Source organism: Doryrhamphus excisus, chromosome 14 (genome assembly GCF_030265055.1).
Source record: "Doryrhamphus excisus isolate RoL2022-K1 chromosome 14, RoL_Dexc_1.0, whole genome shotgun sequence".
NCBI lineage: Eukaryota > Metazoa > Chordata > Actinopteri > Syngnathiformes > Syngnathidae > Doryrhamphus > Doryrhamphus excisus.
In genome coordinates this window covers 5,809,270-5,831,076 of record NC_080479.1, presented here as the reverse complement: position 1 = coordinate 5,831,076, position 21,807 = coordinate 5,809,270, and the positions used below count along the sequence as shown (strand labels likewise).

At 49.5% G+C, this 21,807-nt stretch overlaps 4 protein-coding genes across 4 annotated transcripts; 3 read left to right on the top strand and 1 right to left on the bottom strand.

The window, feature by feature from the left end:
• The first annotated feature begins 335 nt into the window (after positions 1-335).
• On the top strand, positions 336-4,337 carry LOC131101562 (major histocompatibility complex class I-related gene protein-like). Its single transcript, XM_058046836.1, has 7 exons — positions 336-554; positions 1,497-1,763; positions 1,863-2,141; positions 2,214-2,516; positions 2,587-2,688; positions 2,763-2,780; positions 3,038-4,337. Exons 1-7 carry the CDS (start codon positions 503-505, stop codon positions 3,088-3,090), a joined length of 1,074 nt encoding a protein of 357 aa, XP_057902819.1. The 5' UTR covers positions 336-502; the 3' UTR covers positions 3,091-4,337.
• A 563-nt stretch (positions 4,338-4,900) lies between these two features.
• LOC131101569 (zinc finger protein 771-like) lies at positions 4,901-6,601 on the top strand. Its single transcript, XM_058046843.1, has 2 exons — positions 4,901-5,178; positions 5,412-6,601. The coding sequence occupies exons 1-2, from the start codon at positions 4,995-4,997 to the stop codon at positions 5,969-5,971; spliced, it is 744 nt and encodes a 247-aa protein (XP_057902826.1). The 5' UTR covers positions 4,901-4,994; the 3' UTR covers positions 5,972-6,601.
• Positions 6,602-6,835: 234 nt separating this feature from the next.
• On the bottom strand, positions 6,836-12,848 carry LOC131101556 (semaphorin-6D-like). Its single transcript, XM_058046831.1, has 21 exons — positions 12,580-12,848; positions 11,987-12,151; positions 11,812-11,917; positions 11,692-11,749; positions 11,474-11,530; positions 11,297-11,398; positions 11,149-11,239; positions 10,941-11,063; positions 10,760-10,848; positions 10,603-10,692; positions 10,368-10,495; positions 10,160-10,291; positions 9,922-10,077; positions 9,563-9,736; positions 9,340-9,480; positions 9,064-9,141; positions 8,819-8,874; positions 8,701-8,754; positions 8,326-8,576; positions 8,129-8,242; positions 6,836-8,004 (listed from the first exon to the last, which is right to left on the bottom strand). The coding sequence occupies exons 1-21, from the start codon at positions 12,590-12,592 to the stop codon at positions 7,078-7,080; spliced, it is 3,105 nt and encodes a 1,034-aa protein (XP_057902814.1). The 5' UTR covers positions 12,593-12,848; the 3' UTR covers positions 6,836-7,077.
• Positions 12,849-19,769: 6,921 nt separating this feature from the next.
• Positions 19,770-20,614, top strand: LOC131101573 (cortexin-2-like). Its single transcript, XM_058046847.1, has one exon. It carries the CDS (start codon positions 19,943-19,945, stop codon positions 20,207-20,209), a length of 267 nt encoding a protein of 88 aa, XP_057902830.1. The 5' UTR covers positions 19,770-19,942; the 3' UTR covers positions 20,210-20,614.
• Positions 20,615-21,807: the final 1,193 nt, after the last annotated feature.

Here is a 21,807-nt window from a genome sequence, read left to right as displayed (position 1 = left end):
TATGTTGATATTGTTCTGTAGAATTGCACTTTTATGTTCCTGTAATTCTGCTTATATTGTTATTGTTTTGTACAATTGAAGTTTGTCATAAAATATATTTTTTAAAAAAGAGTAGTTCAACTCAAAACGTGAAAGATTTCTACAGATTCACTGACTATTAGTTGTTTGGATGATTATAGTTTACAACAAATACCCCAAAGTCGGTATGTAACAACTTATTAGATCGGTATCGTCAATTACTGGTTGACTGACATTACCTACTGAGAGCGCGTTCTTTAATATTTTTGCCCCCGTCGGCCACCGTACGTCTTGGCTCCGTACTACCGGTATGACGTCATGTGACGTTGTTATGTTCTTGGCAGGCAGCTGCACTGCGCGAGACTTTCTCTTCAGTCTAGTTCCGTGACATAGGACTATCTTTAAAAGTTTTACTCATATTCGTTTTGAATATGAGTTGAATATGAGTTCGTTTTGATAGCCACCAACTTGACTTCGTCGCCAAATGGAGAAAGTGACATTCTTTCTTCTTCTTTGCTGTCATGTCGTATCTCCCGGTAAGAATACTTGAAAAACTTGGTTTTGTTTTCGTATTGATTAACTGTGCAGTGTAACGTCAATTTAAGTATATATTTTTTTAGATTGTTAGCGTAACTTAAAGCCAGAAATTAATAAACATGATCCAAGTTGTTTTGCTAGTTTGAAGATTAGCGGCATGCTAAGTGGCTAACTGTGTTAGCGACTTGATACCAGTGTGATTTTCGCAGAATTCACTGTTGTTTAGTAGGGGTGCATGGTAATTATCCCACAAATTTAAGGCAATTATGGTGTCATACCGATTAATCCGATAGCATTAAAAATAGTTCTCATAACGGATAATTTTAAAATAGGCTTCAATGAGGTGAGATGACTCGTACTGTGTGGGTGAGCAAATCAAGCGCTCCTTTTTTCTGCCTGACGTTAACAGCCTGTCGGAACCTCCCCTGAGCTCACTTGTAAACAAACACTAATTTTCTGACGAATACATCTCGTGTACTAGTTGCACCGAATGCTCCGCAATGAGGTGAAAAAACATAGAGCGCACAATAAACTTTATCAGCCACCTGAAACGCCAGCGACACTGCCGCAAAAGTGTGCCCGAATTCAGTGCACCTTGCTGGGCCACGCCATGTGGCCCCTCCCCCTCTATGCTCCCCTTCTCCTGGTAGTAGTCACGTCATGATATTTCATCTGGACTAATCAACCGGTGCACTTGCTCACATCCTCATTTCTTCCAGTCCTTCTTACCTCCCGGTGTGCATAAACAACACTTGTAATTTAAAAAGTAGATATAAAAATGGTTATCTGTACCATATCTGCCTTGCGAAACAGTAAGTTATCAATTTGAAAAAAAAAAAAAGATATGGAGCATCTCCATTGTTTCAGGTGACAAATAATCAAGCCTTAATTTAAAAAAAGGCAATGTGCTAAGTGTGACTTCCTGTTCCTGTCGACATGAGTGACGCACTCCTTGTGGCATGTGTACACGGTGACCACCGGCATCGCCAACCTTCCCGACATGGTGGCGGTGGTGGTCGTTGACGGGATCACCACGGATCACTACGACAGCCTCACCAAGACGGCCGTGCCCAGAGAAGCTTGGATGAACCGCATCACCCAGTTGGACCCCGATTACTGGAAGACGCAAACATCCTTCTGGGAAGGCCAAGACCACTTTGGGAAAATCAACATTGACATTCTTGGGAAACGCTTCAACCGCACTCAAGGTTCCATTAGCATTAGCATTAGCATGGGTCATCATTAGGAGTGAGTGAAGTTCTCCTGGTGTGTGTGTGTGTGTGTGCATGTGCACGTGCATGCTGCAGGCGTGCATGTGTTCCAGGTGTTGCACGGCTGCGAGTACGACGACCAGACGCGCACCTTCAGAGGTTTCAATTATCACAGTTACGACGGAGACGACACGTTGTTCCTGGACATGAACGAGCGGCGTTGGATCTCCTTGAAGCCTCAGATGGACGTCACCCAGAGGAAGTGGAACGACAACACGGGTTGGATGGAGTTCATGGAGCACCGCCTGCTGGACGACTGTCCTCGACGCCTCAACAACACGCTGGAATGCGGAAAAAGTGTCCTGCAGAGAATCGGTAATTAGTCCGCACCACCGGGGAGGGGGGCGTTCCCGAGGCCGCTGCCCATGTTGTCATCCGTCCCTCCAGAGCGCCCCATGGTGTCCCTGCTGCAGACCAGGCCTTCGGCAGTGGTCACGTGCCACGCCACCGGATTCTACCCCGACATAGCTGACATGTTCTGGAGCAGAGACGGGAAGCAGATTTACGAGCTCGTGGAGCACGGCGAGCTCCTCCCCAACCACGACCACACCTTCCAGCTCAGCGTGACCTTGGAGGTGAACACGCTGCCGCCCCACGACTGGCACAGATACGCCTGCGTCTTCCGGCTGTCCGGGCTCCAGGAGGACATCGTCGTCCCGTTGAACGCGTCCAAGATCATGACCAACTACGGTGAGTGGTTGTGGCACTAAAATACCCTTCTGTAACCGTGGTAACCGGTGGCCTGGCTTTTTTGCTGCAGTGAAGCCTCTCAACATCGCCATCCCCGTGGCCACGCTCGTCGCCGCCATCATCGTGGCAACAGCGGCGGCCATCGGCATCTACATTTGTAAGAAGAAACGAGGTGAGTGATGAGAAAGTCGTCATAGCAACGTGCAAACACGCCTTCACTCTTCTTTGTTTCTCTTCTTCTTTCAGCTCACAAGACCCAAGGTGGTGAGTGTTACAAGCTAGCAAACATTAGCACGTAAATGGGGGTGTCACCATGTCACCATCACGCATCTTGTTACCTTTTAACCTGCCGAGTTCTTGTGACACCCCCGCTAGTAAACATTAACGATCATGCAATAATGTGCATCCATAATGATGTCACATGACCCACCGGTGGGCAAACACTGATTCCTTGATGTTAGGTACTTTTGTGGGGGGGTTCATCGTGTACTCATCACCAGTGGATGAATACAACTTTGCAGGAAGTGACGAGGACGTCCAACAGATGGAGACGCTGCAAGGATGCAGACCCTGAGGACACGTCTTAGCGGACAAAGAGACAGGAAGAAGACGTTTCTCTCGGCTGGTGTGGTGTGGTGTGGCGAGTCGTACGTGTGGAACCTTCAATCCCTGACACGAGCTGACGGCTCAGCTTTTAGCTCCTTGCCTAACTCTTGAAGTAACTGTTATGTGGCACGCCATGTAGTTGAAGGAAAAGAAGAGGCACAGAGCCAATCAGGTTTGGTGTAGTCTTCAGGAATCTATTTTAAAGTCAAGTACTTTCCAATGTCAAGTGTGGAATGAATATGCTTGGATATGAATGGAGTCCATGCCAACAGCCTTGGCGCTACATACTTCCATAGAATATGGAGCGTCATCAGGAATATAAAAGATTAACCAGGTTATTTGGACCGTACCATTCACAGGCAAACCTGTACGGCCACCTTTGTGCCTTTTTACTGTCTTTTCCCTTTGCAGATGTCATTGACATGTAGCTGATTTCGTCATGTATTTAGTAAACGTGGCCTTAATTACACCAATTATTAAGGCCATTACAAAGTTCGAAACAAACTGGTGCTCGATCGCATCAGAACCGAGTAAGTAAATCCAGTAAGTATTAATTGTGGTGGATTGAGCCTCCCTTCAAGAACCAGCCCAAATCCGGCCACACATCACAAACTCTGTACGTTCTTTCATTAACGTCATACTTTGCCCATCATTATCAGTCGTTAAACCTCAACGGGGACACTTGGATCCGGAATTACGTTAGATACCGTAACATTGAGGAGGCACAAAGTCCAAATTGATTAAAACGCGACTGCGTCAACCTAGCTAGTAGCGGATGTCTTGCATGACTCTTCAAAATAAGAGAAGCATGTTGGCATTCATTCCTAGAAATGGTACAACGCTGTGTCGCAGTGGATATTTTACAGGCAACTGTAATACAAATTGAAGGGGAGGGTAGAAGATAACATCCGGTCCAACTGTTGCTGGAAACATCTCCACCGGGTTCTATCACCCGTGTGCACTGTTTGTCCTAGAAGTAAACATTGTCACGTCGATTGTGATGCTTTTAATTTGAAGATCCAACGCTAACATCGGGTACTAGCGGACGACTGCGTTTTAATCACACTTTGGACTTTGTGCCGCCTAAACGTCATCGTGTCTAATCTAATTCTGGATCAAGTTGTCACCATTGTGGTTTAGTACCCATAACCATCTTAGCTAAAGGTTGTTGTTGGATTGCTGATGTTGGAATTCAATAAAAAAATCCTGTTTATATCCCTGTTAGTCATGTGATTACATTGATGAGGTTGTTTCCAAAGGTTGCTAGCTCTGAATAGCTATTCATTTAGCAATGTAGCAATACTGTAGCAATACTCTTTAGTTCAAGGATTTCAGATGAGAAATGTTGATTAGAGAGAAGGGTTGAGTTACATTTCCACTAACCTTTGTTGATGATGTAGTCCTTTATTCTTGTCACTTAAACAGAAGTACAAGCGAAATAGTGCAATCATCCGTCCATACATATACAACATACTATGCAGTGAGACAAGGGGTGGCAGGACGGGATGATTGGGCAAAGAAGGGGGGCAACACTAGGAGAGGGGAGGGAAAAAACAACTCCAAACAAGACTCTTAAATGAAGGAGCACAGTGTGGGACTGTTAAAAAAAAAACTCGGCACACAAGTAAAAACATTGTTGTTTTCACAACACGACCTTGGTTAGCCTTTACAGTCAAGCAGGGAATCCCCGTCAAGTTGTAAAAGGTGTTCAGATGCTCTGTGCTGTCTTTGCTGCTTTAACGACAAGGCCCTCCCGGCCAGCAGGTGGCGCCGCGACATGGCCGGCAGCGCTAACGGACACCCGGAAGTGGTGCAGAGAAGCAAAGGAGCGATTCATTTGAGCTCGGGGCGACATTAGAACCGCAGGTCAGGATGACCAAAGTTGAGATGCTGCGCCTGCTAATCAACCAGCGGCTCGCCGAGGTCGCAGACGAGATCTTCGGCGTGTTTGGCAGAACTATCGCGGAGTTCGAGGAGGAACTGTGCCGCTCCAGGCGGGAGATCGAACGTCAGCGGCGGTTGCTGGATTTCTCCTGCAAAACGACCAGCAGCGCAGGTCTGAAGATACTTTTCACCCTTTTCTCCTTCTTGGAACCTTTCGGACCGCCTTCAAGGGCCAGTCGAACCGGGACATGTTTAGAATGCTAGCTAGCTTTGTGCTTAGTGGAGGTAAACAACCAGGGCCGGGCTCGTGCTTAGCTTCGTCGACATTTACAAAGACTACATGACGTCAGGCCACTGAAACAATCATTCTGCTTAAACGAATGTTGTGATGTCACTTCCCGTCAGCGCCCAGTGAGCCGCAGGATTGGACGTCCGGTGTGGACCCGGAAGAACGCGTGCCCCCTCCCATCAAAGAGGAAGAGGATGAGGACCAGCAAGATGACACGCCTCCAGGTTCCGAGCCCGGTGGCGTGTTCTCATTCCCGAGCGGTGACTTGGTGGAGTGGCCCGATGGCGTCCACGGCCAGGACACGGACAACTCCGACCCTCAGCCGGGAACCTCGGTGCAGTACACCTGCGCGGATCCGGTTCCGCCACCGCCCAATGAGGAGCACTCGTACATCTGCAGCATCTGTGGACGGGCCTTTGCCCGGCGAGGGCCGTGGTCTAAACACATGCGGGACCACGCCAAGCGGGACATGAACAAAGCGGACAAGTCGTACATTTGCACCATCTGCGGGAAGAGGCTGACCCGCTTCGACGGCTACCGGAAACATCTGCGTGTGCACACGGGGGAGCGACCATACAGCTGCGCTGCCTGCGGACGCCGCTTCAGCGACAACTCCAACTACAGGCGACACGCTCGAACCTGTGTTCAACTTTCACAAGGCACGGCCCACACGTGACCGCTTTTATTTTGACGCTTTGTAGCAACAGGAAGTCGCCTCAAATGACCACAAGGTGGTGGTGTTTCATCACCGCGCTACCTCACTGACTCCTGTCATTCAGGTGTTGACCACTCGGTGGCGATGCTGAGATGTAAACGCAACACTCGGGCGAATACTACTGAGTCAGTGCACGTCAATTCAAAGTATTCTTGTACTTAATTCCTGATCCATCCCAAATCCATGACTGTTTGCCAAGTTATTGCGGGTCCGTCACTGCACGCTCACCATTAGCAGCATTCTGAGTACAACTTCTCGGTACTGACAGTAAACCTCTCGTGGGAACACACGTGGGTACTTGGACGGATGCCAGTTTGTGTAGTTGTGCCAAAGTACTGGTGTGTACTGGTACTGGTGTACTGTTACTGGTGCCAAAGGCGAACCTCACTCCCTGATGCCTTAAGAGCTGCACCGGACAACAAGTTGACAGCTCGGGCTCTTGGCTCATGGGCTAGCGTTACTCGACTCCCAATCGGTGGTGACCGGTGCGTGCGGGTCCGGGCCCCGGCCGAACTGCCTTCCTGGGCTTGCGTCTCAATTGGTGCACTTCCGCACTTGCACTCCAGCTCAAAGAAACTCCAGTGGTTGGAAGGAACCATTAAAAAGGGGAGGAAGGTAAATACTGGAATCAACAACGTTTACCCGGGAAGTAAATACACTGCGTACGAGGTATACTTTAAAGTGTACTACCGGTCGTATTCCATTTGAAACCACAAAAGACCAGAGGTAATTGCTTTTCCTCTTCAGCATTTCAGTGTACAAGCTTCAATAAAAACTGACTTGAATCTTTTTGTTTGTTTGAAAACTTTATTGGAATTCCAAAAGTAGCAAAGTCTCCAGCAACATGCTAACGTCTGCTGTTAGTCTGTGTTATTGCAAGAAGCCCCGCCCCCGAGCCAGGCGACACATACCAATATGGTACAAAACATTGTGGTGAGAGGTACCTCAGCCTGACGGTGATGAGATGCCGAGTGGGAGGGGCTGTTCCTTTGGAGGGGCCCGTCATTGTCCGGACACTGATGGGTTCCTCTCCAGCTCCGCCCCCAGCATGAAGCGCTCCTTCCGTGTCAGTAGTTGGACCTGGGTGCCTCAGAGAGCGGCGATGTGGCCACGTTGGGAAGGAACAAGGGTTTGGGCGGGACCTTGGGTTTCAGAGACACCGTCCGCCGCACGATGGCCGCCCGCTGGGCATGCGGTCCTTCACTGTAGCTGTGTTGTCGCGTCAAACATGCGTTGGCGACGGGGGGCCCGTTGCTGCTGCTGTTGGTGTTCATCCTGGCGAGGAATGACGGCGCCCCCCGCTGGTTGAAGCTGTGGTGACGCGGCACGCCGCTGGCCATCTTGACCAAGGCGTGCCGTTGCAAGTGTCCCGGCATTTCCAAGAACCGCGAGGACGAGGAGGCAGAGTTTCGAGTAGGCGTGTCCAGTCGTTTGGAAAGGCCATCCCACAAGGGCGTGGAGGCGCCGTAGTAGGAAGTCGATTCTGTCTCTGGGATTCGCTGATGCTGATGTTGGCCGCCGTCGTGGTGTTGGTTGCCTTGGCGATGGCTGTGGTTGAAGCCATGAGGATGATGATGCCCCATGGAGGAAGATGACGACGTCAAGACTTTGATTCCTCCGCTTCCCGAGGCGCTGACCTCGTGGATGTGCTTGAGCAGCTCGTCCAGCGCCGATACGTCCACGGGTGCTGGGGGGCAAGACTTGTGGCAGTGATGGACGTCTCCTATGACCTGCTCGTCACTCCAAGCCTTGCCATCCTTGCTCTGACTGTTGCCGTGGTGACACAGCAGCAAGGTGGGTGGAGACTTTCCCGTCACCGCCTTGGCGGCGTCTGACGCCATCTCATAGGGACGATGCTGCCCGACCTCGCCCGTCTGCTTTAGGAATTCTGGGCTGGGTTCCGGCGTGGCAAGACTCGACAGCTCGACATCCTCCTGAGGCGGAACGTCAGTTAGAGACCCCCGGACTTCGGTACCAGTTCTATGCCGTAAACCCTGACATCAAGCAAGCAAAAATACTGGGACACTTACAGGAAGTCAAAATGTCAATTATATAATAAAAAGGGAATCACTGAAGTATGGTGCGTCCCAATACTTTTGTCAAGATACTGGCCAGTACCTGGGACAGAGGAAGGTTCTGGTTTGCGGCAGGGATGAGGTGCGGTTCGATGCCCCCGTTGGGGATGAAAGATGTGTACATCTTTGGACACACGGACACGTCCGTTTTTTCTTCCTGGAGGAGAGGAATGAAAGTGCATCATCCAAATGTTACTTCCTGTGTTGCTATTTGGTGGTCACGCCCCCAGGGACTTGTACCTTGGGCTGCCCATCCAGGAGGCCGCTCAGCTTGGCGAGGGAGCGCAGGGACATGGCGCGCGGCAGCGCCGCCTCCGGGTCTTTGGACAACTTCCCATCGTGGCGGGTGGAGCTGCGGCCACAGTAACACGAGGCAAGGAAAGCCGACAAGATGGCGCCCAGGAAGAAGGCGAGTAGCACGCAGGCAAGCAGTAGCGTGTAATGCACGTGAGCGGCTGAGCGCTGGTCCACGTCGGGAAGACGCTGGATGCCTAGAAGATACGCCACAGACGTGAAAAGTCCTACATCCTGGACACGGAGTGTGGGCCCACGGAGTGTGGGCCCACTGAGTGTGGGCGGCGGCTCTTCTAATGTGCTTGACTTGAGGGTCCTTACCGTATGCTGAGTCGGCGGGCGACTCCCGGTCACTTGAGGCGTCCAAGATGTCAGCTGCAAAAACACAAAGACGACGTCTAAGTTTTGGCGTCACGGTGACGGCCGTGACACATCTCACCGTGGCAGGCGGTCGCGGTCAAGTGGTCACCCTCAATGTCTTGGTCAAACCCCGCCCTGCAGAGAGGGGGAGGAGGCGAGTCAGCTGGCCATTGTTCTTTTCGGGGCTCAACGCCCGCGCTCGGTTCATCACACCAAAGAACTCAGATGATGGACTTCATCTGGCGCCACTCACACGGGTGGCGAACCAGGAAGTCGTCAATGATTGCAACTCATGTAAGAAAGAGACAGGAAATAGAAGCCTACTTGAAACCGGGTGCCATGTTCGTGCACCGCCCCGTGCGCAACCAGATGCAGTAGGGGTCACGGGAGGTCAGACACGCCCTGCAAAACAGAAAGCACTTTATTGTGAAAATCTTCATACACTGTGCACATGGGCGGAGCTTTTCCTTTGAAGGAATCCAACAAAACACACAGACAGGCTTTTCATTGGTTCATTTGTTTGTGGGAATTGAACATGGCCTGACGGAAGGCGGAACGCGGACCAGACACGGACTGCGTCCTTGCGTGTTTGACTCCTACTTCTTGCACGCTCCGTGTCGGCTGCAGCGGCTGAGCGGCACTCGGATGACGCAGTTGGGGAAGGCCACAAACAAGGCGTGATGGTCCTTGTCCAGCTCCAGGCCCAGAACCCTCCTGTCCCCTCGGCCCTGAAGGCCACACCTGGATGGAGCCAACGGGAATTACAACGAGTGCCAGCGTGATGAAGAGTGCCGCCTTCTCAAAGAAAGAAGCAGTTGCTCGCCTGGACGGGTCGTAGGCGTCTATGTCCTCCAGAAGTTTGGAGCCGAAGGTGTCATTGGGAAGCATGCCGGCCAAAACCTTCAGGACTCTCCCGTCATCGGACCCCAGGAACATAACGGTCCGATCCTTGTAGGGGCCGGCCGTGGGGTCCACCACAATCTGGGTCAGCTTGGACCTACGAGGAAGACAACAGGCGGTCCACAGCTAGCTATCTGCCAATCATGAACAAGCTAATGCTAATTTTTACGACTGAGTCTCTTGGTGTGAAGGAAGACGAGGGATTTCAAAATAAAAGTGTGGATGATGCCACCACAGATGAATACGGCTAATAAATCCTGTTCACTTTCCAGAAGATCCTACCCGCTGGACGTCCGGGTGAAAGATGGCCGATGGTTGACGGAGGGAACGGCTTCATCCATCAGAGGGTGCGACTTGATAAAAGTCAACGTTTCATCCGGGAATTGAACAGAAGACTTGTAGTCGGCCAACGGGCCCTCGCCGGCGCACAGACCGGGTCTGCAACATTTACAGAAGACACTCCGTTCAACTCTAACGTGACCTCCAGCAGTCGCAAAGAGACGAGGGCCTGTCCTCTCACCTGGGCCTGGGAACCTGCTCATCTGGCACCGTAGTCCACGACGAGTCGCTGTTCCGCTGCTCCTTAAACCTCCCGTCGAACACCTTCTCGACATCATCCATGTAGAACGCGCAAACCGCAGAGCCAGGGATGCTGCCGACACGCAAGCGACACGTGACCGCGAGTTGGCAGGCTAGCATTAGCATCAAGTCCGGCGTCCGTCACTGACCTGTTGGCCTGCGTGGTGAACACGCCGACCACAGCAGGCCTGCCGTTGATCTGAAGCACGTTGGTGAGCGACTGCAGCACGTCGAAGTAGAAGAAAGAATCCCCCGGAACCGAACAGTTGAGACGGGCCTGTGCCGAGACCAGAAACAGGTCTTATTTTAGCGCGACCGCAGTCCTACTTCCTGCCTCACGTCCCCTTGAGGCGCCGCCCACTTCAAAATGATTAGTCAGGTCACCTTGAGAAAGGAAGTCCAGTACTTGTCCAGAACTCTCGGAGAGCCGCCATTATCGTTCTTACACACTCGCGCCACCCGAGAAAACACAACCTGTGGACAGACGTGTCCGGTCACAGCTGCATCGCCGTCATGGCGTCGCAGGTCAGCGCCCACGTACCTTCCCCAGGGCGGTGTACTCCACGGCTATCTCGCTCAGGAAGAAGTAGACGTAGCTGCCGTAGTCGATGGCATGCAGGAAGTGCGGCTCTGCGGAAACAAAACAGAAGATTTTCTTTCTTCCTTTTTCTTTTCTTTCACGCGTCTTCAAAAGCCAACCTTCCTGAGGTCACGTGACCCACCTCGGAGCCACTTGGAGTCGTACTTGACAGTCCTGAGGACAGGCCGCCCATCCCCGAGGCTCCGGTAGATGACGGCATCACTGGCCAGGAAGTCGGTCATGGTCGCCGAATAGAAGTCTCCGCCTGTCACGTGATCGATCACTTTATGCTCCGGCGTCACAAGATGGCGGATGCAACAGACAGAAGCTTCTACTGCGAGCGACTTTACCGGCAAACAATCCCACGTTGGACTGACCCGACTCGAAAGGACAACGAGCCTGGCCCACCACGTCCGACCCCACCTGCTCCAGCGTCGCCATCTGTCACCAAAAGACAGGAAGTGGGGTCCCATCCAGGAGGTCAAGGGGCGTGTTTACCTTGTAGTTCCGGCAGGTGGGGTTGAAGGCGTTGGTCCCGCAGGCAAACAGCGTCTCGTCGTCTCGCACCACCAAAACTTTCATGTAGTTGTAACATTCGTCCTGGAAAAGCCACACTTCAAACACTCGCCGGCGGCACGAGGATGAACGACGCTAGGAGGAAGTCCACAAACTCACGCTGTTCTTTCCTCGGACCGTACACTTGCTCACGTCTTTGGAGCGCCACGCCAGCGTCTGAAACAGGAAGTACACCAACGGTTTAGCTTCCACGATGCTAACCTTTTCGGCAACGACATCCCGGGCGTCACCGGAGTCGGACGCCGCGAGACACACATTGCTTCCCGTCTTCCCGACAGGAAGTGTCCAGGCAGGAAAAGAACTAGAATCCAACTCACCAGCTGAGGGACAAACGCCTCCGCTGCCGTCGTGAGGTTGACTGCAAACACGTGATCCCTGGCACACATAAAACACACGTCATGCACGTCCCGTACGGGGGGCTGGACGTGGGCGTGTACCTGGCGGTGATGAAGAGCATGTGGTTGACGCGGAGCATCCTCTGAAAGTCCAGACGGGTGTCGTTGTCCTGCGGGAGTCCTTGGAATCTGGCATAGTGGCGCGACTCTACGATGAGACAACACGGTGACAGACCTGACGGCACGGACACGCCCACCAGCCGCCACCGCTACTCACGGTCCCGGTCCACGACGCTGATTGGCTCCAGGTCCCGCGGGAAGGTCGAGACGGAGGCGGACTCCCAGGTAGGGAGCAGGAGCAATGTCAGCATCCATGATGGCAGCCCGCCGGCCATTTTGCGGGAGAGGAGGGGCGGGGTCAGCAGTTCATAGTGGGCGTCGCCTGGGAGAAAACAGGAAGCGTCAGAACATGGATGTGTGTGTGTGTGTGTGTGTGTGTGCATTCAGCCAGAATGGCGTTCATGTAGAACTTCCAACATGGCCGCCGATCTGCTGAACATCCAAAGTGGATTTAATGTTTGGGACCAGAATTGAGACATCCTGTTCCACTCGCTGCCGCCGCCCCTTTCCTGTCACTGTGACACCAGCTCACCGCCGCTGGGGACCGTCTGTCATTTTTACGATGGGACTAATGTGGCCGCCGCTCAATTTATGTCCCGCCTCCGTAAATCTCATCTCGTGTTCATCAGGACAGTGGAGCCGTTCTACGTCCGTCAATGTTACAAATGACTCTTAATGGAATTAACAAAACCCCATCTCGCACACACACACACACACACACACACACACACACACGGTGTTTGGTCCTACGTTCCTTCCTCATTCTTAAAGGTCACTTCCTGTCCCCTTTTCAAGTCCAAATGTTCTTGTGGTCACTGATGGTTTCGCAGACGACTCTAAGGTGTGCGTGGACACAAAAGCCCACAAAAGGTCGGCTCCATTCAATCAGGGATGAAGTTCTCGGGTTCTCGGCGGGGCTCCCTGTGCCACGCCATGAAGACCCCTGGCCAAGCCTAGACACCTGTTCCTGTGGTGGACCGACCTGACGCGGGATCAGAGTCCGCTGGGCTAGGGTCCAGCTCCCCGTAGAAGAGGAACAGGTGTTGTCTTGTACTCACCGTCGGCCGGGATGGTCAGCTGACAGGAAGTGGTGAGAATGGCAGGAGGTGGGGGTTGACCCCCTCAGCGGTGCTGCAATGACACACACACACAAAAGACTGGTTCAACACCGACACCGAGCCATCATGGGACGCTTCTTCGAGCACTTCCTGTCACCGTGGCAACATGAGTGCTGACGTCCCCCCCCGCCATCAGCTCGCGCTCGCTCAGGTCACATGACGTATAGCTAGAGGGGGCAACCCAGGACTCAAGTCCACCTGAGGAAATGCGGACATCTCACTGAGCTCCCGCTGAGCATGCTGGGAAGGAAGCATCAAAGGACGGATGAGACGGCAACGTTCCGTCTAAACCTCCAAAAATCTAAACAGGATCCGATTAACGGAGACATGGCGACACAGCAGGACCCCCGCACACGCACACACACACGCACACGCACACACACACACACACAAGGACGCTAATCTGCCATCAGCCACATGTCTGAGATCCTGGCCTTCTTGAGGCCCAGTAGGATCTCAGGGTTCCACTTCCTGTCACATCCAGGTAGCTTTGCCTCTGCACGTGCTACACAAAAAAGAGACGCCATTGCTCGCACTCAAGTCCGTAACAGGAAGTCCGGTCCAACGTGCATCACATGACATGACACAGAGACACTCCCAAGGCCTAAAAGTTCCACCCTGCAAAAGCAAAGATCCAACTACTTCCTGAGGACAGTGCGCACGTAGCAACCAGCATAGCAACCAGCATAGCAACCAGCTCCTGTCACCTCAGGCCTCCTGGGGGGGGCGGGGCGGATGTGCGGGAAATAGACAGAGATGCAGTAGGAGTCCAAGGAACATCTTTGGATCCAATTTCAAACAATTCCGAGCTTCCTGGCGTGGCTCCGCCCACTCGGCCATGCTGTAAGGCCCAAAAGGACGAACACGAGTCGAGCCTTACCCGAATTCAGAGCGTTGCCGAGTGGGTACGGTTGTGATGGACGGCGGTCCGGCCCGGTGTTCCCTACATGTCCATGTCGTGGACCAGTCACGTACGAGTCGTTGCTGAGATTCCTGCCGTCGGGCTAAATCTGCATTCGCTGGCCGTTGAGCCTCTTTAGGGGATCAACGGCAGGAATTAGGAAGGAAGCTCTGGAAACCTGCCCGGAAACCACTCCGGCATGCCTCTCAAAAGGAGGCGGGGCCTGTTGCTCCCGTCAAAGGATGTTTACGACAGCGGCGACGTGCACGAGAACCTCAATGGGCACATCTCCAAGAGGTGCCAACGCCAGGAAGCAAAGATTGATGGAGAGGAAAACAATGGAGGGAAGGCGAGGGGGGGCCACTTAAGCTAATTAATGGATCAGCGTGCATGTTGGCTTCCAGGGGGCTTATGTCCTCATGCATTAGACCAATGAGGACCCGCCCCCGCCAATCAGCACTCGGCTGGAAGGAAACAAGGATGTTTCGTTGGTTCTTGGTAGTCCCGGCTCATGATGTCTTTGACCACGCCCACACAGGTCAAGTCCTTCATCCTTTCGGGTGGGGGAGGGGTATTTGAGGACACACAAAGATGAGGAGGTCATGGGGGGCGGATAAAAGAGGGAGGCGGTCCCAGTTTATCAGATTTAATCCCAAAACAGACGAAGAGGAGATTAAGCTCTCAGCCACTTCCTGTCTTCAGTGTGGTCACAAAGTCAGCCCTCAGGGTGGTCTTCCAGGCAGACCCGCGGGACTCCCTCAACCAATATCTGCCGATTATGCGCAACTCCACAACTTCCCCGCACGTTTCCCTGACCAGAACTCACACGACACCAACCGTTCAGACCAGTCCCGCCCATGTACACTTCCTGAGTATGGCTAGCTAGGTAGCTAGCCTTTCCCCTTCTGCTCAGACACATGTCCTTTCAGCATGGGTCCTTTTTAAAAGTAGTTAGAAAGAAGTTTGGCTCTAAATGCTCGGTTTCAGAGGGACTGGTATACAGGAAGCGGGGTTGCTAATAGCCACAATTAGCATAGCAGCCATATTTGGTTCCCGATGCTGTAGGTAAAACGCTAAAATGCTAAAGCTACATCTTGAAGCAGTCTCTACTTCGGAATAGGAAAACATACAGTGCCGTTTATTAACGCTCGCGGCACAAAACCTCCTTTTAAGTACTTGCTAGTGTGACCAACAAGAACTAAGCTAAGTAAACTAAAGCTAACTAACTAAAGCTAACTAAACTAAGCTTTGTGTTACGGCGTGTAGCTGCTCTATAGGAGTCCACAACTCAATACAAAGGGCCCAAAATCAGCATAATTGAAGAAATAACGGTTGTCACATGACAGCAGCAAGCCCCGCCCCTTTCCTACAGTACAATATGTTCACCTGCTGCTCGCTAGCAGCTCGTTAGCACCCATAAGGATAAACCACAGGTGTGTCATTCAGGAGCTGTAAGTTGACTACAAAGATGGCTGCCACCTTCTTGGTGTCAATCATCAATCACCTGCTTTTGTCCAAAGGTGGACAAGGACGAGGAAGAGGACGAGGAAGGATTGTTTCAACCGTGTCACCACACAAACATAAGACTCCACAACTTCCTGTGTGTGTGTGTGTGTGTGTGTGTGTGTGTGTGGTCCTAAAGGTGAAACATTCAGACAGACTTCCTGTGGTGGGGTGGGGGGGGGGGAGTCCAGTGCTGGTGACCTTTGACTCTTTCTTGTGACCACACTCCGCATGGACGATGACGTCACGTGTCACCTTTTCCTCTCCCCCTACCTCCTCCTCTTCCCGCTCCTTCAGCGTTTTCTCCTCTTAGGATGAGGGAGGGGCTAGAGCACGAGGAGGGACGCGTTTGATTGACAGGTGATTGGCGGCCTCAAAAGGCTCCATCGACGCGCGGTCACACAGACACAAACAAACACGCAATCCGAGTCAGACTCACCTATGCGCGTGCACGCGCGAGCAGCAGGCGGCGGCACGAGACAACGAAGTCCTCTCTGACGTCCGCCGAGATGATAAAAACGAGAAGAAAAAAAAAAGAGGAGCGCGGAGACGCCGCGCGCGTGCCGCTGCGCTCAGAGACAATGAGGTTCCACCTCAGCAGCCCGGCGGCTCCAAGCCACGCCCTCTTTCAGGCAGCCAATCAGCACAAGGCAATGCTCACCCGGCACTTTTATGACCATTTCTACTTGGGTTTATTCTACACATTATTACCATCATTCATAGCGTTATTGATCAATCACAATTATTAGCATCATCTTCATCACTGCTCTCTCTCACACGCACGCACACACACACACACACACACACACAGGTGACAATGCTCCGTGTGTGTGTGTGTGTCACCTTGAGGCGTGAAGACGCAGAGTCATCATCCTCATCAGCAGGCACACTATGCTAATGCTAATCAGGACGCAAAAGGAGGGGCTGGCTGTTGCCGTGGAAACCGCCCCTCAGAGCGCATGAGGTTAGCATCTGTGGCTAACGCTCACCATCTTCACCATGTGCTGACCTTTAACCCTCTTTCCCCCTTGAACAGTAAGGGGGGGGGCAGAGGGACAAAGATGGGAAGGACGTGCAGCACTTCAAGAGGATCTTCGGTGGTGAGAAGATGCCTCAGGAATGGAGAAGAAGGTTGTTGGCGGCCATTTTTAAGAACAAGGCCAATACCATGGAGTTATGGGAAAGAGTACTTGAGTAGTACAAGGACTGTAATATTCTTGCATATATATAATATTTATCCGTATATGAGGAGTACTCCTAACAGCTAGGAGCTAGCAAAATTCTCAGCACTATAACAATATGCTAGCATTGTGGACGTGGGGGATGTGTTACCATGGCAACACCCCAGAGGCTGAGGATTGGATGCTGCTGGTCACCCGTGGCAACGCAGCTTCCCGGACGGCCAACAATCACTTCCTGTCATGTAGGAATTGTTCCTTCTGGCGAGATTTCTGCCTAGCAACAGCAGCGGCTGTGGAGTCACGTGACTTACTCCAAGACAAACAATGGAGCTGCTGTCAATCGTGCAGCAAACAAAGACAGGAATGTCAATCATTCACACCGACGTGACGCGAGCACGCACTGTGTGTGTGTGTGTGCGTGTGCGTGTGAAGAATGTGTAGCCTTGTGGTTTGTTTGAGGAACTTTTCAAGGTTTGCTCCCAAAAGCAAAGTAATCCATGACTATTGTACTCCATTACTGCTCCACCTTCTCGTGAGGACGTCCCTGCTGTTCTTCTCCCGTTCCGTCCTTGACGGCAGACGTGTGACCTTGACAGGTTCCCGCCAGCCAGCGGTGGTTGTCATGGCAACAAGGGGCTGACTCGGCACTTTTCATCACCACGATGTCGGCCATGAAAGTGACATCACCGTTTGTGACACGATGGCGCCCCCCGGTGGTGCTCACACACAATCACACAATTAGTAGATTTGTAATCATTCTAATCATGACTTACTTACTTAAGAACTTTATTCATCCGTCAGGAACTTGATTTACCCTTGATGTACCCAACAATACGACATAATACAACACATTCAGTCAACAAATTGGCAAAAAAATATGCATAAATATGCATAAATATGTCTATGAAGCGGCGTCCTCCACGCCCCCGTGTTGTCGGGGGTCAGGGGGTCAGCATGTGTCCTGCCCCCCTCCTGGAGCCTTTTAAAGCCTTTCATTACCAAGGATGTTCATGCTACCGGACACATGATGGAGGATCTCCAAAGTGACAGGATACGATGTTCAGACAGGAAGCGGTTGAAGAGATGGCAGGAAACGCCAGCCATGCTGAGCGGAGCAGGACTTCAGCAACCACCCGCTGATCTGGTCGGGTCCTGGTGCTTTGTTAGTTTTGGTCCTCCTGAGGTCCACCTCAGGTTGTGGCAGCTCCAAGTTGACTTGGGTGGACAACCTTGGCGTGACCTCTGCTATGAGAAGTCGGACTGGGGTCCTTTGTCCACCTATTTAGTACGTTTTTGAATTGATGGGGGGGGGGGGGGGGGGGGGGCAGCCGGTGCTTGAACACCGCTTGGAGTATATGAGTATGTAGTGATACAGTATTTGCAGTATATGAGTGTGTAGTGATACAGTATTTGCAGTATGTGAGTATGTAGTGATACAGTATTTGGGGTATATGAGTGTGTAGTGATACAGTATTTGGGGTGTATGAGTATGTAGTGATACAGTATTTGGAGTATATGAGTGTGTAGTGATACAGTATTTGGAGTGTATGAGTATGTAGTGATACAGTATTTGGAGTGTATGAGTATGTAGTGATACAGTATTTGGAGTATATGAGTGTGTAGTGATACAGTACTTGCAGTATATGAGTATGTAGTGATACAGTATTTGCAGTATATGAGTATGTAGTGATACAGTATTTGTAGTGTCTGAGTATGTAGTGACACAGTATTTGGAGTATATGAGTATGTAGTGATACAGTATTTGAAGTATATGAGTGTGCAGTGATACAGTATTTGGAGTATATGAGTGTGTAGTGATACAGTACTTGCAGTATATGAGTATGTAGTGATACAGTATTTGCAGTATATGAGTATGTAGTGATACAGTATTTGGAGTGTATGAGTATGTAGTGATACAGTATTTGGGGTGTATGAGTATGTAGTGATACAGTATTTGTAGTGTCTGAGTATGTAGTGATACAATATTTGGAGTATATGAGTGTGTAGTGATACAGTATTTGGGGTGTATGAGTATGTAGTGATACGGTATTTGCAGTGTATGAGTATGTAGTGATACAGTATTTGCAGTATATGAGTATGTAGTGATACAGTATTTGAAATATATGAGTATGTAGTGATACAGTATTTGGAGTATATGAGTGTGTAGTGATACAGTATTTGGAGTATATGAGTGTGTAGTGATACAGTATTTGGAGTGTATGAGTATGTAGTGATACAGTATTTGGAGTATATGAGTGTACAGTAATACAGTATTTGGAGTATATGAGTGTGTAGTGATACAGTATTTGTAGTGTCTGAGTATGTAGTGATACAGTATTTGGAGTATATGAGTGTGCAGTGACACAGTATTTGGAGTATGTGAGTATGTAGTGATACAGTATTTGCAGTATGTGAGTATGTCGTGATACAGTATTTGTAGTGTCTGAGTATGTAGTGATACAGTATTTGGAGTATATGAGTGTGTAGTGATACAGTATTTGGGGTGTATGAGTATGTAGTGATACAGTATTTGCAGTATATGAGTATGTAGTGATACAGTATTTGGAGTATATGAGTGTACAGTAATACAGTATTTGGAGTATATGAGTGTGTAGTGATACAGTATTTGGGGTGTATGAGTATGTAGTGATACGGTATTTGCAGTGTATGAGTATGTAGTGATACAGTATTTGCAGTATATGAGTATTTGGAGTGTATGAGTATGTCGTGATACAGTATTTGGAGTATATGAGTATGTAGTGATACAGTATTTGGAGTATATGAGTGTGTAGTGATACAGTATTTGGAGTGTATGAGTATGTAGTGATACAGTATTTGGAGTATATGAGTGTGTAGTGATACAGTATTTGGAGTGTATGAGTATGTAGTGATACAGTATTTGCAGTATTTGAGTATGTAGTGATACAGTATTTGGAGTATGTGAGTGTGTAGTGATACAGTATTCGGAGTATGTGAGTGTGTAGTGATACAGTATTTGGAGTATATGAGTGTGTAGTGATACAGTATTTGTGATACAGTGATACAGTGCGTGTGTGTATTAGTGAGGCCCCCTGGTGTTGGTTCAGCCTATCAGCTCCCCCTGGTGGCCACGAGTGAACGAGCACGTTGTCTTCCCACATCTTTCCTCGCTGAGGTCCTAGCAAGAGGAAGTCAAGCGTTGTCTCGCCAAAATAAAACACCCAATCTCACCAGTGGACTTTATGAGCAAGGAAAAAAGTGAGCGCCCCTGCTGGTGGCAGGAAGTGTGTGCGTGTGTGTGTGTGTGAGAACATGTCAAACATGATGGTCTCAGATGTTGGAGGACATGTTCCTCAACGCTGGGAAGATGAAGGAGATTATTTTTATCGTCAAGTTATTTTTAGATCAGTCACCTCCTTCCTCGCCGTGAGATGTTCGCGTGTCCTCCCGCCTTCCAGAAGCGTCCCGGCATGGCCGAGCACGTCCACGGGAGCACCGTGTCCTCGGATGTCCACTCCTCCTCCGTCCTCGAGCCGGAGCAGAGGGCAGCCTTGGTCTTCGTCCTGGTCCTCCTGGTCTTCCTGGGCCTGCTGATGGTGCGCTGCTTCCGCATCCTCCTGGACCCGTACCGCAGCATGCCGTCCTCCACCTGGACCGACTACACCGAGAAGTACACCTTCGACTACCGGATCTCCTGACAGGCGGCGTGAGAGGTGGCCAGACCCCCCGCGGGTTGCCGCCTGAGGAACCAAAGGAGCTTCAGAACCTCGGAAGCAGAAGAACCAGAAGCTTCACGGGATGCTCTTATTCACAAAAGCAACCGGCTTTTCACTCCCTGCACGCCGCCACGAATAGATGGCAGTCCTGTGGGAACATCATTTCATCCAAGCTCACATGGAAGCACGGACTCCATAGCTTTGCTACCAGATAACAAATACTGCAGTAGCATGCAGTATAAGTCATACTGTACCACTGTACTGTATAACATGTACTCCATAGCATGCGGTATAACACATACTTCACTCTTTGCTCTTTTTTCCACATTTTTGCAGTTTTTTTCCAAATATTTCAACTGATTTCATCAATAATCTTCTTCCATTGTATTCTCATAATATTCTCATTTTACTCCCATAAAATTCAAAGTATATATTTTTGTACATTGTTTTCATTGTTATTGTTATGAAATATTCCGGTGAAACCTTTATTGCCGTCATATTTGGACTTATTGGATTCTTACATCACATGTTAGCTTTTCCCAGGCTAAAGCTCCCAAACTTCCCACATTTCCATTCTATTCCTGTCAAATGAGGAGTTTTTATTCGGACGAAACGCTCGGAAAATCACTGCAGATTGTTTTTGGGCGTTTGGTTAAATTATATTTTTATTTTATTTTTTATATATGTGTACGGTACATAAAGTACCTACGTACATACAGTACCTATGTACACTATATAATTATGGCATGTGTATGTAATGGTATATGATGAGGTTAATGGTATATATTGGTACATGATGAGGATAATGGTATATATTGGTATATGATGAGGTTCATGGTATATATTGGTATATGATGAGGATAAGGGTATATACTGGTACATGATGAGGATAATGGTATATATTGGTATATGATTAAGGTATTGGTATATTTTGGTATATGATTATGGTATTTGTATATATTGGTATATGATGAGGATAATGGTATATATTGGTATATGATGAGAATAATGTATATATTGGTATATGATGAGGATAATAATATATATTGGTATATGATTAAGGTATTGGTATATATTGGTATATGATTAAGGTATTGGTATATTTTGGTATATGATTATGGTATTTGTATATATTGGTATATGATGAGGATAATGGTATATATTGGTATATGATGAGGATAATGGTATATATTGGTATATGATGAGGATAATGGTATATATTGTATATGATGAGGATAATGGTATATATTGGTACATGATGAGGATAATGGTATATATTGGTATATGATGAGGATAATGGTATATATTGGTATATGATGAGGATAATGGTATATATTGGTATATGATGAGGATAATGGTATATATTGGTATATGATTAAGGTATTGGTATATATTGGTATATGATGAGGATAATGGTATATATTGGTATATGATGAGGATAATGGTATATATTGGTATATGATGAGGATAATGGTATATATTGGTATATGATTAAGGTATTGGTATATTTTGGTATATGATTATGGTATTTGTATATATTGGTATATGATGAGGATAATGGAATATATTGGTATATGATG